The 14,568-nt window shown below is 38.0% G+C and overlaps 1 protein-coding gene and 1 pseudogene across 1 annotated transcript in view; both read right to left on the bottom strand.

Moving 5' to 3' along the window:
- Positions 1-14,568, bottom strand: part of ATAD2 (ATPase family AAA domain containing 2) — a 67,632-nt gene that overhangs the window by 20,579 nt on the left and 32,485 nt on the right. Inside the window, exons 12-16 of the mRNA XM_047726499.1 lie at positions 10,257-10,431; positions 9,324-9,412; positions 2,816-2,975; positions 1,350-1,440; positions 130-444 (exon numbers count right to left, since the gene is read on the bottom strand). Coding sequence (XP_047582455.1) covers positions 130-444; positions 1,350-1,440; positions 2,816-2,975; positions 9,324-9,412; positions 10,257-10,431 — 830 coding nt within the window. The remainder of the gene's footprint in view (positions 1-129; positions 445-1,349; positions 1,441-2,815; positions 2,976-9,323; positions 9,413-10,256; positions 10,432-14,568) is intronic.
- LOC125098077 (phosphatidylinositol N-acetylglucosaminyltransferase subunit P-like) lies at positions 12,554-13,537 on the bottom strand (annotated as a pseudogene).

Here is a 14,568-nt window from a genome sequence, read left to right as displayed (position 1 = left end):
ACGCTCAACTGACCGTGTCACGCAGGCGCCCTGAAGAGGCTCTTTTGTGAAGAAACATTTCGGGTGTATAAAACATTTAGCTTGACTGATTATGAAAGCTAACTTTAAACGGTCAATCAAGTTGCATACCTGAGTCCAGTGCTTTATTTGCTTTGATTTCTGCATGTGGAAATACTCTGTGCAGAGCTTCTAAGATCTTGTGAACGGTGCTTTGCAGGAGTGGTTTCACAACAGTGGACAGTGCCTGCCCAGGTGACGTCACAGCTCTCTGGGCAGCTGGTATCATCTTCTGCATGGCTACCTCAAAGTCCTTAGCGGAGATGTTAATTGATGAGAGATCCAACTGTAGTTTCTCACTAGTAGTATAGATCTGCGGGTAGCGTCGACGCAGAGCACATAAGGCAGCCTCAGAGCATATTGACTTAATATCTGCACCGCAGTATCCTATCCAAGGCAACCAAAAAAAATTTTTATTTTTATTTATTTTTTTTTTTTTTAAAGATTTTATTTATTTATTTGACAGAGAGAAATCACAAGTAAGCAGAGAGGCAGGCAGAGAGAGAGGAGGAAGCAGGCTCCCTGCTGAACAGAAAGCCCGATGTGGGGCTCGAACCCAGGACCTGGGATCATGACCTGAGCCGAAGGCAGCGGCTTAACCCACTGAGCCACCCAGGCGCCCCCCCAAAAAAATTTTTAAATGTAAATCATCACCCTATTAGCATGACCATGGATAAAAGAAGATTAAAACTCCACCTAGCAATATACTAGAAAAATACTTAGAATAAGGCTAACATTTCTCTTTCACCCAGTGAACTTACAATGGTAGTAATAATTACGTCAACAAATCTAGCAACTTTTGCAAGTGTAATGTACAAACACTAAATACACAAAGCATTCAAGAACAAGTTTTAGAATCAGACAGACTAGGGTGAAATTCCAGCTTATCACTTACTACACGTATGATCTTTGGAGGAACATTTATGCTCTCTCAGCCATTTCTACATCTACATAGGGATAATGCTACCTACTTCGCTGGACCGATGTGAGAATTTCTTGAAATAATATATGTAGAATGCCGAACAGAATGACTAGAGAAATGTGACGAGCCAAAGATGGCTGTTGTTATTATTATTATTATTGTCTAACTTGGCTTTCAAATTCCGCAACAGCCAATTCATCAAGTCTCTCTATTTAATATCCAGGATTTTTTAAGAAGAAAACATGCCACAAATAAGAGATTAGAAACAAACATAACCTGTATTTCTTTAAACATAACGATGCAAGGCTACAACTTGTTTCATCTCTGAAACGCATGCATTTTATCTTTTAATGCGTAAAGCAATGTTTACCAACACAGTTTTCTGCTAGTTCTTCTAGAAATATGTCCAGTGGTTTAGGATTCCAATCCCTTGTGTGAATCTTAAGAATTTCTTTTCGAGCCTACGAAGAAGAACAATTTAACTTTTTAAGTAATAAGGTGCTATTCAGATCTGAATAACTTCAGTTTAAAATAATTTTATCTAAAATCGTAAAGAAATCAATACCTATTATAATAAAAAATATGAAACACTAAAAATGAAAAGAAGATGATGTTATTTGCAAGCATTTAAGGAGTTTATGTTAAATAATATTTCCATTTATAGTGCTCAAGTTCTAGTCACCATAAATGTGTATGAGACAAATTAAATAATGATGGGACTAGTCTTCATTCTGGTACGCATTAAAAATTGTGTATTTTTAAAGATTTACTTATTCATTCCAGAGAGAGAGAGAGAGCACCCACCTGTGGGGAGAGGGGCAGAGGGAGAGAAGCAGACTCCCCACTGAGGGCAGAGCCTGATCTCATGACCTGAGCTGAAACTGAGTTGGATGCTTAACCAGCCGAGCTACCCAGGTGCCCCGAGAATTGTTCTTTAAAGCACTGGCAGCTCTACTCATATTTTTCTGCTTGGTTCTCAAAAGATTAAGAAGTTTTTTGTTTTTTTTTTTAAGATTTTATTTATTTATTTGAGAGAGAGAGAGAGAGAGAGAGAGAGCATGAGAAGAGAGAGGTCAAGCGGGAGAAGCAGAGTCCCTGTCTAGCAGGGAGCCCGATGTGGGACTCAATCCCGGGACTCCAGGATCATGACCTGAGCCAAAGGCAGTGGCTTAACCAACTGAGCCACCCAGGCACCCAAAATATTAAGCAGCTTTAAAATAACTGTGTAGGATCATATGGTAGTACCCATGAAAAAGCCAATGCTAATAAACTGGCTGAGGACTGACTGTTCATTGGGCCACATGTTCTAAAGCAAAATAAAGTTGTATGGTAACAACCAAAGGCCACACTCAAATTGAGAAACTTTTTTTAAAAGGATGATTCATTGATTTGAAAAAGAGTGAGAGCCGGTGAGTAGGGGAAGGGGCAGAGGGAAAGGGGACGGGAGAATCTCAAGCTGACTCTGCCCTGAGCATGAAATGCACTGCAGGGCTCGATCTCGCAACCCTGAGATCATGACCTGAGCCGAAATCAAGAGTTAGATGCTTTGCTGACTGAGCCACCCAGGTGCCCCGCAAACTGAGAAAATTTTTTTGGGAAGGCATTACTTTATTAAAAAAAAAAAAAAAAAAAGAATTAAAAAAAAATCCAAGTTCTTTTCTTTAAATAAAATAATGCCTTCCTAAAAAACACACACATATATATTTGGATGTTAATCACATAGGACTTTTGCTTCAGAACATACAAAACTCAATTTTCAAATTTTTACTGTGCCAAGATTTGTCCATGATATGGACAACACATTCTGTCAAAATCTGAATAATGTTAAATTCCTACATCTTTGTCAGGTAGGCTGAAAAGGAATTCTCTGTCAAAGCGACCAGGCCTTCGCAAAGCAGGATCGATGGAATCCAGTCTGTTGGTTGCACCAATGACCACAATTTCCCCTCTGCTGTCCAATCCATCCATAAGTGCTAGCAGGGTGGAAACAATGGAACTAAATGTAAAAATAAGAGAGAAGAGATTAAACATATGATGCTGAATATGTTATTTCTTCTTTTGCTAAGATTTAATAGATTAAACATGTGAACACATTTTCTCAGAGCATGCCATTACTTCCAATAGATTAAAAACTGTAAAATAACACACTAAATGGCATACAGAGATTACAATCAATGAAAAACATAAATGGCCTTTAGAATGCCACAATGGGTTCTGGAAGACATTTGGTGAAGCATAACTTCACATAGGAACATGAAAGTCGCCCAAAAAGGATACAATATAAAAAAAAAAAATACTGGACAAACTTTATGTAAAAAATGCTCCATTGTGTATACATTATCAAAGAACGCCCAAATAAAATGAAATATACACAAATCATAAAAATAGAACTTCAATTACATTTTAATTATGGATAGACAATAAAACAACCTCCACATCTTCATCATCCACTTTCTCCCCCCCACTTTTTTTAAGATTTTACTTATTTGACAGACAGAGATCACAAGTAGGCAGAGAGGCAGGCAGAGAGAGAGGGGGTAAGTAGGTTCCCCGCTGAGCAGAGAGCCTGATGTGGGGCTCGATCCCAAGACCCTGGGACCATGACCTGAGCCAAAGGCTGAGGTTTTAACCCACTGAGTCACCCAGGAGCCCATCCTTTTTTTTTTTTTTTTTTTTTTTTAAGTTTACTTAAATCTCTACACCCAACATGGGGCTCGAACTTATGACCCCGAAATCAAGAGTCATGTGCTCTTCCAACTCAGCCAGCTAGGCACCCCTTCATCACCCACTTTCAACAATTATCAGTGTCTTTTTTTTTCTGATGTAATCCAATAGTTCTTTGAGGAAGAAAACCCCAAAACTTCACACACATCATTTAATCCGTACACATTTCATATTAAATAATGTATTTATTTCTGAGATAAGGACTACAGAACTCCACAGTTACTAGGATACCAATGGAAATGACAATAATCCCTTAACATCACCTAATATTTAATTTTCCTGATCGTTTCAGAATATCTTTTCACATTCGATTTTTTTAAGCCAAGACCCATATACTACACTTGGTCAAATGTCCCTCAAATCAAGAGTTTCCATTGGATCTTCCTTTTTATTCCTTTATGCCATGTATTTGTTGAAGAAATTGGGTCATTTGCCTTTTAAAATTTCCTTCCCATATTCTGGATTGGTCTGCTTGCCTCCTAATAGGGTCATTTAACCTGTCCTCTATCTTTCATATTTTCTATGAACTGGCAATTAGATCTAGAAGCTTAACAGATGCAGGCTGAACTACTTGGGATAGCATATATCATAGGAACATACTGTGTACTTGCTATGGTATATGCAGAAGGCACATAATGCCAGTTTTCCCTTTAAGATCAGCGAACTGGGTTTAAGTGAGGTGTTACCAGTTTACAACATTCACCATAAACTTCACTACCAACCTTATTACCTGTTTTTATAGCCTCTGATTGCTTAGATCAGGGTTTCTTAATCTGGGCACATATTAACATTTGGGTTAGGTAACTCTTTGTTGTACAGAGCTATCCTCTGCACTGCAGGATGTTTAGCAGCGCCTGTGGTCCTTACCCATCTCCTCTAATTTGTGACAATTAAAAATGTCTCCAGACATTTGACCCATGTAGGGGGAAGAGGCAAAATCCACTACCAGCTAAAAACCACAGGCCTAGATCCACTATTTGCGAAAGGGCAATTTTCTATTTTCAATAATTTTCCTTGCATTTACAAACTATGATTTTCCTATAAAGAATAATGTTACTCCATTAATTATTAAATTACTCTGAATCATGGTCTGAATCATAGTTACAGGATAGGAAAAAGAAATGCTTGATTCATCTTTTTTATCAATTTTCAGAGTAGTGAGTCACTATTTTAAGAATCCTCTGGAGTGACCAATTAGGTTTTTATTTTTAAAAAATCATTAAAAACGGACAGTTTTTATGTATTTGATACTATTCACTCTGTTTTAGTCATTCTTTTTGATGCTCAAATTATCCCATCTTGGTTCATGGAAACTCCTTCAAAATTTTTTGACTATGTCATTCTGATGTGACTCCGGTAGTTTTTGATTGCCTCCTTGCTTCCAGGCATTACATGATATTCCAGGCTTGTCTTTATTTCCAGACTTATTTCCATTATCTACCATCCGTCCTAAGAGCTATAGTATTTAGAAACCACATTTTGGGTACTAGGGGTACGAATTGTTACTGGATTGTAAAAGCTTCTAGGCCTTTTAAAGTGTCCAGAGCTAGAAACTATTTTTTCTTCAAAAAATTCATTGTGAGTTCATACTGATACTCCCAATTCAAAGTAAAGATTTTAAGGTTTTAATTTAACTTATTTTATATTTAATCCTCCTTTTCTTAGGCTAAAAATCATATATATTCTAAGGCATTCACAAGCTTGCTTATTTGCATTATCTGACTGGTATTATTACTAACAAATAAAAAATACAGTTTAATCATGTAACACTTATTTACTTATTTATTTATTGTAAAGATTTTATTTATTGGACACAGAGAGAAAGAGATCACAAGTAGGCAGAGAGGCAGACAGAGAGAGAGGGGGAAGCAGGTTCCCCTCCGAGCAGAGAGCCCGATGTGGGGCTCGATCCCAGGACCGAGAACATCACCTGAGCCCAAGGCAGAGGCCTAACCCGCCGAGCCACCCAGGCGCCCCAAATCATGTAACTTTTAAAAATGCTTACTTAACAAAAATGTTTATGCTCAGATTGTTTAAGTCTTCAGTTAAAAAAAAACAAAACCAGGTGCCTGGGTAGGTCAGTTGGTTATGTGACTGCTTTTGGCTCAGGTCATGAGTACTGGGATCATGTCCCACATTGGGCTCCCTGCTCAGTGGGGAGTCTGCTTCTCCATCTGACTCTCCCCTCTCTCATCCTCTTTCTCAAATAAATAAATAAAATCTTAAAAAACCAAACAACCCCCCCAAACTTGCACACTAAATTTCCCATATATATATATATTTCCCATAAATAAATTATATGTATACACACACACACACACACACACACACATATATATAAAATGTAGCCACCAGGTGCCTCATTAGTGCAGTAGGTAGCACTCAGCCTCATAAAACGTAGCCACCTGGTTTTCCCAATACCATTTACGGAAGAGACTGTCTATCCTATAGTCTTACACACAATGTCCCCACTGCATATTCCTGCCTCATTTGTCACAGATTAATTGACCCTATAGCGTGGATTTACTTCTGGGCTCTCTATCCTGTTCCTTTCATCTATTTTTGTGCCAGTGCCATACTGTTCTGATTACCATAGCTTTGTAGCATATTTTGAAATCTGGGACTGTGCTCTATACAAAGCAAAATCTTTGCTCTTGCTCACTTTCTTACACCATTCACAAAAATAAACTCAAAATGGAATAAAGACCTAAATATGAGACCAGAAACCATAAAATTCCTTAAAGAAAACATAGGAAGTAATATCTTGGATGTCAGCCTTTGCAACATTTTTCTAGATGTGTCTTCTTGGGCAAAAGAAACCAAAGCAAAGTTAAACTTCTGGGAATACACCAAAATAAAATGCTTTTGCAAAGCAAAGGAAGCTATCAACAAAACAAAAAGGTAACCTACTGAATAGAAGATATTTCCAAATGATATATCCGAAAAGTTGTTAATATCAAAAATATATAAAGAACTTCTACAACACAACACAAAAAAACCCCAAATAATCTGATTAAAAAAATGGGAAGAGCACATTCTTTGAAAGGACATTTTCCCAAAGAAGCCATACAGATAGCCACACAGGAAAAGATAGTCAACATCACTAATAATCAGGGAAATGCAAATCAAAACCACAATGAGATATCATTTTATACCTGTCAGAATGGCTAATATCAAAAGACAAGAAATATTAACTGTTGGCAATGATGTGGAGAAAATAAAACCCTTTGGGAATGTAAATTGGTACAGCCACTATGGAAAATAGTACAGAGGTTCCTCAAAAAGTTAAAAAATAGGGGCGCCTGGGTGGCTCAGTGGGTTAAAGCCGCTGCCTTCGGCTCGGGTCATGGTCCCGGGGTCCTGGGATCGAGCCCCACGTCGGGCTCTCTGCTCACCAGGGAGCCTGCTTCCTCCTCTCTCTCTCTGCCTGCCTCTCTGCCTACTTGTGATCTCTGTCTGTAAAATGAATAAATAAAAAAAATCTTAAAAAAAAAAAAAAAAGTTAAAAAATAAAAATACCAATCCCCCCATTTAATCCAATAATTCCACTATTGGTTATTTACTGCCCCCCCCAAAAACCCCCACTAGTCCAAAAATGTACATGTACCTCTGTTTAATAAAGCATTGTTTACAACAGCCAAGATATGGAAGCAACCTAGCTGTCCATCAATAGGTGACGGATAGGTAAAGATGTGGTATACAGGTCTACAAGGGAATATTACTCGGCCACAAAAAATAATGGGATCTTGCCATTTGCAACAACATAGATTGACCAAGGGGATGTTATACTAAGAGAAATGTCAGGTAAAGACAAATACCATATGATTTTAGTTGTATGTAGAATCTAAAAACAAAACAAACAAAAAACCACAGAAACGAAACCATAAACACAGAACAAACTGGTAATTGCCAGAGGGAAGGGAGCTGGATGACGAGCAAAATGAGTGAAGAAGATCAAATGGCACAAACTTACAGTTATAAAATGCGTCACGAAGATGAAAAGTACAGCATGGGGAATATAGTCAATACTGTAATAGTGTTGTATGGTGACAGATGGTAACTACACTTATCCTGGTATAAGCATAGCTTAATGTATAGAATTGCGGAATCGCTGTTTTACACCTTAAACTAACAATATTGTATGTCAACTATCCTTCAATTAAAAAACATATGTACTTGAGATACATGTGATGTATCTCACATCACATGTGCTGTGAGATGGCATGTGAGATGGCATGTGCTTCCCAAACTGCGCTATAATTTTTGTTGCTAAAATTTGTCCAATTCCTTACAGAACTGTTGCAGAACACGGTAAGCACTCAATTAGTTCAACACAATGAATCCAGTATGGCTGATGACGACGACATGTGCCATGTATAAAAAGTCTGTATGAGGGCGCCTGGGTGGCTCAGTGGGTTAAGCCGCTGCCTTCAGCTCAGGTCGTGATCTCAGGGTCCTGGGATCGAGTCCCGCATCGGGCTCTCTGCTCAGCAGGGAGCCTGCTTCCCTCTCTCTCTCTGCCTGCCTCTCTACTTGTGATCTCTGTCTGTCAAATAAATAAATAAAATCTTTAAATTAAAAAAAAAAAGTCTGTATGATTACTGGTAGGGTATTACAGACACAACAATTTTTATCATAGTATTTAACATTTTAATTTACTGACTGCAACAAATGAAACCGTGTAGCGTCAAGTCAAAGAAGGCTATCAGGCTACAGTAAATATTGTTAGGTATTATTAGAAAAATAAAAACCTATCTATCATTCACATCACTATGTCTTGCTCCTCTTTATATTATTTACAATAAAAAGACAATGCAATACTGGTATATATGAAGGCATGCAAACATTTGCTTTAGGGCATCCCAAATTAATTAAGCAATTACAGATAATACATGAGACCAGCTAAAAAGAAGTTCTGAAAAACTGAAGATGAACTAGGATTAAAAGTAGTTTAGATTCAAGATGAGGCTGGGGCGCTAAGGGAAAGTGCCCCACTTGGGCAGTCAGCTTATCACAGGGGAGTTGCAATTTTCCCATCCTAAAAATGAAAAAGTTGACCCAATCTGTGAATCTCCAACTAGTAGTCATGCGCAAAGACATATTTTGTTTGGCTAAGGCAGTGTCTTAAAAAACCTTAATTAGCTGGCAACATTTAAAAGATACTTAACACAAAAATTTGAACTAACATTTAAGAAAGAGAACAAATTAATTTTTCAAATCTGAGTCAGCTTCTGCACTTCAGTTAACAGGTTGGAGCTAAAAATGACTTATGATTAGATGCTCGGCTACATTCTCAGCCATGGCCCAACTCTCACTATTGGTCTGTCTCACTTATTCCATTTGCTTTACACCTCACTGGTCCATGGGCTTTTAAGTTTGTATCATGAATTAAACCTGCATCATGAACTAAATGAATATTTTTATACTGTGCTTGTGAAAACCTTGCCGTGCAGAAATGGTCTATTTTATCTTTTTGTACTATATATTAAGGTTCTACCAAAATAAGGAAACTATTGCTTTGTAAAGTATCTTTCACTGTTTAACATTCTATTCCTCATGCAACATCAATATAGCTCAGAAAACAGGAAGAAAGGCAGAGGTGCCATCAAGCAAAGTTTACCTGTGAATTTGATCTTGCCTGCTTGATCGTACTGGAGCCAGACCATCGATTTCATCAAAAAAAATAATGGATGGGCGCATCTGATAAGCCTAGAAAACAGGTCCAGTGGTTGCATGTTATCATGAATAACTTCTAATACACTTTCATTCCAACTTGCTTATAGAATTTATTTATAATTCATAAATCTAAATGTAAATCCCAGAACCAGATTTTAAGGATCCAAACTAAAATATAATATATATAATTTAATTTTACTTGCATTCTCAATTGGAGATATTCAAAATACATACTTCCCTGACCACATACCTCAGGTTTCATATAGCTATAGTTATTGGGACAAATAAAATTATCTATTCAAGACCAAGTTAAAACAAGACAAAGACCAGAAGACAATGACATAGCCTTCTTCTAGGTCAGGATGGTAAAATATTAAGCAAGATGCCATTGTTGTCTTTTTTAAAAGTCTGCTTCAATAAAGTCGAAGAAACTCAGTGAGCTATATAAAGAGATTTAAGGGCATTTGCAGCAATATGCCTCAGTAGATCAGAATGTATTATCTCACAATGTGCTATCGATACAATCTGGGATATGAAATTGAAAGTCTCTAGGGCAGAACTAATCTTCAGCTCACACACTGAGACATCTCACTATGCTAGGTATGAGAGTTTCAGTCTCTCTCTAGATATGAGACTTAAGACTCCAAGGAACTTAAGATTCAATCATTTCTTTGTCTTTTTCCTATAGAACTGTTCATCATAGGTCAGTATTATCTTGACATACAAAAGAAAATAATCCATAGAGTATATATTTGGTCTAATTCTTCTGAGTTTATTTCTACGAAATATGATGAAATACAAGACTTATCTAATCCTCCCATACTTACATTTACATTGATTATAGGTCTACATAGGTAAATGAATTTTAATATCATACCTGATCAAATAATAATCGTAGCTGTCTTTCAGACTCTCCTACCCATTTACTCAGACAATCAGCACCTTTCCTCATGAAGAATGCTACTCTCTTATCCCCTTGACTGCACTCATTGGCAAGTGCTCTAGCAACCAGAGTTTTTCCAGTTCCAGGTGGACCATAAAACAAACAACCTCTATAATAGAATAAGCATTATTTTAGTATTACATTAGAAAGTAGACTATTTAAAGAAAGTTAGAAATCAATTTCACAAATGCAGTTAGTGAATAAAAAAGTAAGACAAATGAAATATTGTTTCAATCCATAGAGCACAATTTAAAACCTGAAAATACCAATACTACAAAATTGAAATTAATAACACCCTCTATTTGAAACATGTTTTCTTTTATTCACTCACCATGCTCATCATATTATTTACCTTGCACAGAAGTCAGGCTTAGACAGGCTTGATAGTTTACTTTTGTAACATTATCAGGGTAAAGAATAGCAGATTTCACCTACAACCCTTGGTTTCAGTGCCAGTAACATGGGACCAGAAGTTCTGTATGAAAACATGATGGGAATGAATAGAAAAGAAAGATAAAAGAAGAGAGCTTAAAGAAATAATAGGTGGGGACACCTGGGTGGCTCAGTGGGTTAAGCCTCTGCCTTCGGCTCAGGTCATGATCTCAGGGTCCTGGGATCCAGCCCCACTTTGGGCTCCCTGCTGAGCAGGGAGCCTGCTTCCTCCTGTCCCTCTGCTGCTCCCCCTGCTTGTGTGCTCTCTCCTTCTCTCACTGTCAAATAAATAAATTCTTAAAAAAAAAAAAAAAAATAGGTGTTTCAGTTCCAGGGACTAGGACAATGTAAATAATTTGGAATCATTCTTGGTGATATCACTGTAATGGGGTAATCTATAATTTTTCACATATTTCCAAAGTTATTCATTGCTCTTTGGATAGAATTCCCCCCAAAATGGATTGTACTCATAATTCTTATTAGAAATGTAAAAAGGATATAGAAATAGAACATGTCAGGGATTAAGTGCTACTAAAGTAACATGAAATAATCAATTTCAGATCATCATATAACTGCTCCTGAAAAATAACATTAAGAAAGATTCCAGAAAAGCAAAAATGACAAAATAAGAATTGTGAGGGAAAATTCACACGTAATAGATGAAATCTATTAAAAGAGTAATATATAAAAAAAAATAAGAAATGGACATGATCAAATGCAAATAGAAAAAAATAAAACTTAAAAAACACACCATATGGGGGTGCCTGGGTGGCTCAGTGGGTTAAAGCCTCTGTCTTCGGCTTAGGTCATGATCCCAGGGTCCTGGGATCAAGTACCGTATCGGGCTCTCTGCTCAGTGGGGAGCCTGCTTCCCCCTCTCTCTCTGCCTGCCTCTCTGCCTACTTGTGATCTCTGTCAAATAAATAAATAAAATCTTTAAAAAAAAAACAACACACCATATGAAAACAGTAGGTTAACGCAATTATATATTTGATATTATAAAGGGAAATATATTACAAGGACAGGGAAATGAGAAAAAATTAGAAGAGATGTTTCTTTTTAAATCTAATTACTTTTTTTTTTTTTACAGTATTGCAGTATTTTATTCTGTCCATTAATAACTAAAATTTGAGAACATTTATAATATTAACGGAACTTTAAGAGAAGTTCAACTTTTTTTTTTTTAAAGATTTTATTTATTTATTTGACAGAGAGAGAGAGAGATCAGAAGTAGGCAGAGAGGCAGGCAGAGACAAGGGGAAGCAGGTTCCCCGCCGAGCAGAGAGCCCAACTGGGAGCTTGATCCCAGGATCCTGAGACCATGACCTGAGCGAAGGCAGAGGTCTAATCCACCGAGCCACCCAGGCACCCCAGTTCAATTTTTTTTTACACTTCAATATTGGGTATTGTAAATGAGTCAAAATACAGGGCTGTCTTGGTGGCGCATTTGGTTGAGTGTTTTGGCTCATGTTTTGGTCTCAGGGTTGTAAGACTGAGCCCTGTGTCAGGCTCCATGCTCAGGGTGGAGTCTGCTTAAGACTCTCCCTCCCTCTGCCCCTCCCTCCCGTTCTCACTCTCTCTCCCTCAAATAAATAAATTTCTAAAAAACAAAAATAAGGGGTGCCTGGGTGGCTCAGTCAGTTGGGCATCTGCCTTCGGCTCAGGTCATGATCCCAGCATCCTGGGATTGAGCCCCACATCAGACTCTGCTCCCAGGAAGCCTGCTTCGCCCTCTGCCTGTCACTCCACCTGCTTGTGCTCTCTCTCTCCAATGAATAAACAGAATCTTTAAAACAAACATACAAACAAAATGTGGCCAAATTACATCAAAAACTTATAACAAATGCTTGGTATTAGTCTACATACTATTCAGTTTTTGGCATAAAGTTCTTCGGCTGCAAGGAAGAACATCTGATTTACTTCACTAATAGGAATAGCTCTGTTTAATGCTGGAATGGCCTCTTCTTGGTATTTCTTCTGCTGTTGTTTTTAGCATAATTACCTGTGATTGTATGAATGGACTTGAGTGGACAGAGGTACTCGTTACGTTTATTTCAAATAAAGGTAAATAACCAGTCACTACAGTAATGAGGAGACAGACAGGCAATGCAACTGCCCTATATTTTTAAGGCCAATAGGGTTAGCCTAAGAAGGTTAGCCAAGATTCAGGAATAAAAGCCCACACAAAATGTAGTATGAAGCCAGACTGGGAGCTTAAGAAAAGAACAAAGCCATAAATTGCTCTCTGTGGCAATGGGGACAGTAAATTTTCCACCATTTTCCTTGGCTTTAGACAGTCTTGGGTCCTTGAAATGCCCACTCATGCTCCTCCTGACAGCTCTGCCACCTCAGCGGCAAAACACAGTAGGGGCAGAGAGGGAAAACTGAGGGAAAGGCTGGGTCATAATGGGTCTCCCCTCCTCAGACCCAATTTACTAAATTAACCAGTACTTCTTATAAGCAGCAAGTGCTGTTATTTAATATTAATATCTTTCTAATTAAAAACAGGTTTCATTCACCAATGTTTAACTATGTATGGGAAAGGGGAAAAAAGCGTACTAATTTAAAAAAGTTTACTTAAATCAATGTTTCCATACAGGATGATTCAGGAAGAAAAGTTTCATAAGGAAAAAAGAATCAGGGGCTAGGGTTTAAAAATGGGTTAATAATGTATAAAAACTAGAAGAAAAAGAAAAAAGACTAAGTGTGGTGATATGAAAACTAAAATAAAATAGCTCCCAATAAGAAAGCTAATTTGTGGGGTGCCTGGGTGTCTCAGTCAGTTAAGCATCTATCTGACTCTTGATTTTGGCTCAGGTCATGATCTCAGGGTAGTGAGAATGATGGTATCGGGCTCCATGCTAGGCAAGGAGACTGCTTAAGATTCTCTTCCTCTCCCTCTGTATTGCAACTTCCATAGCCCTCCCTCTCTCTTAAAAAAACAAACAAACAGGGCGCCTGAGTGGCTCAGTGGGTTAAAGCCTCTACCTTTGGCTCAGGTCATGATCCCAGGGTCCTGGGATTGAGCCCCGCATCAGGCTCTCTGCTCAGCAGGGAGCCTGCTTCCTCCTCTCTCTCTGCCTGCCTCTCTGCCTACTTGTGATCTTTGTCTGTCAAATAAATAAATAAATAAAAATCTAAAAGAAAACAAACAAACAAACAAAAAAAAACAACAAAAAAATTAATTTGCAAAATACCTCTTGAAATTTAGAGGTAATATTATCTCCAGGCAGGAGAGAAGGGTTGGGCTTAAGTTTGAGGAGGATGGAATAAGACATTATTATTAAAAACTGGTGAGACCCCCCCCCCCACTTTCTTTTACTACTCTGTGCAGGCAAATTGCTTGGCTAATTTACTTGCCCGTACGAGAAAAGATGAGATGCTGCAGAAAGTAAGTTAAGAACTCCATGCTGAACAGTGTAGACTACTAACCCTTTCCCAGGCCTACTGCTAAAATGCTGGCAGCCAGACTCATAAGTTTCAAACGGAAAACTGCAAGATTTGTCTCTGGTGGGGAAAAACAAGCCTAGATACTGACTTTGAGGACTTCCGGTAAAAGAATCACCACCCAACCATCATCCTAAGGTAAGGCCTAGAAATTAACAAGCTCTACAAGTGAGCTTTTAAAAACATGCTCCATTCTGGGGGTGCCTGAGTGGCTCAGTCAGTTGAGAGACAGACTCTTGATTTCTGCTCAGGTCATCGTCTCAGGATTGTAAGATTAAGCTCCATGGGGGTGCTCAGCAGTCTGCTGGAGATCCTCTCCCTCTGTCCCTATACATGCCGGCATACGCACTTTTGGTCTCAAATAAAT

This window comes from Lutra lutra, chromosome 4 (genome assembly GCF_902655055.1).
Source record: "Lutra lutra chromosome 4, mLutLut1.2, whole genome shotgun sequence".
In the NCBI taxonomy this organism is placed as follows: domain Eukaryota; kingdom Metazoa; phylum Chordata; class Mammalia; order Carnivora; family Mustelidae; genus Lutra; species Lutra lutra.
The sequence above is the reverse complement of the archived record's forward strand: the minus strand, read 5'-3'. Positions and strand labels throughout refer to the sequence as shown.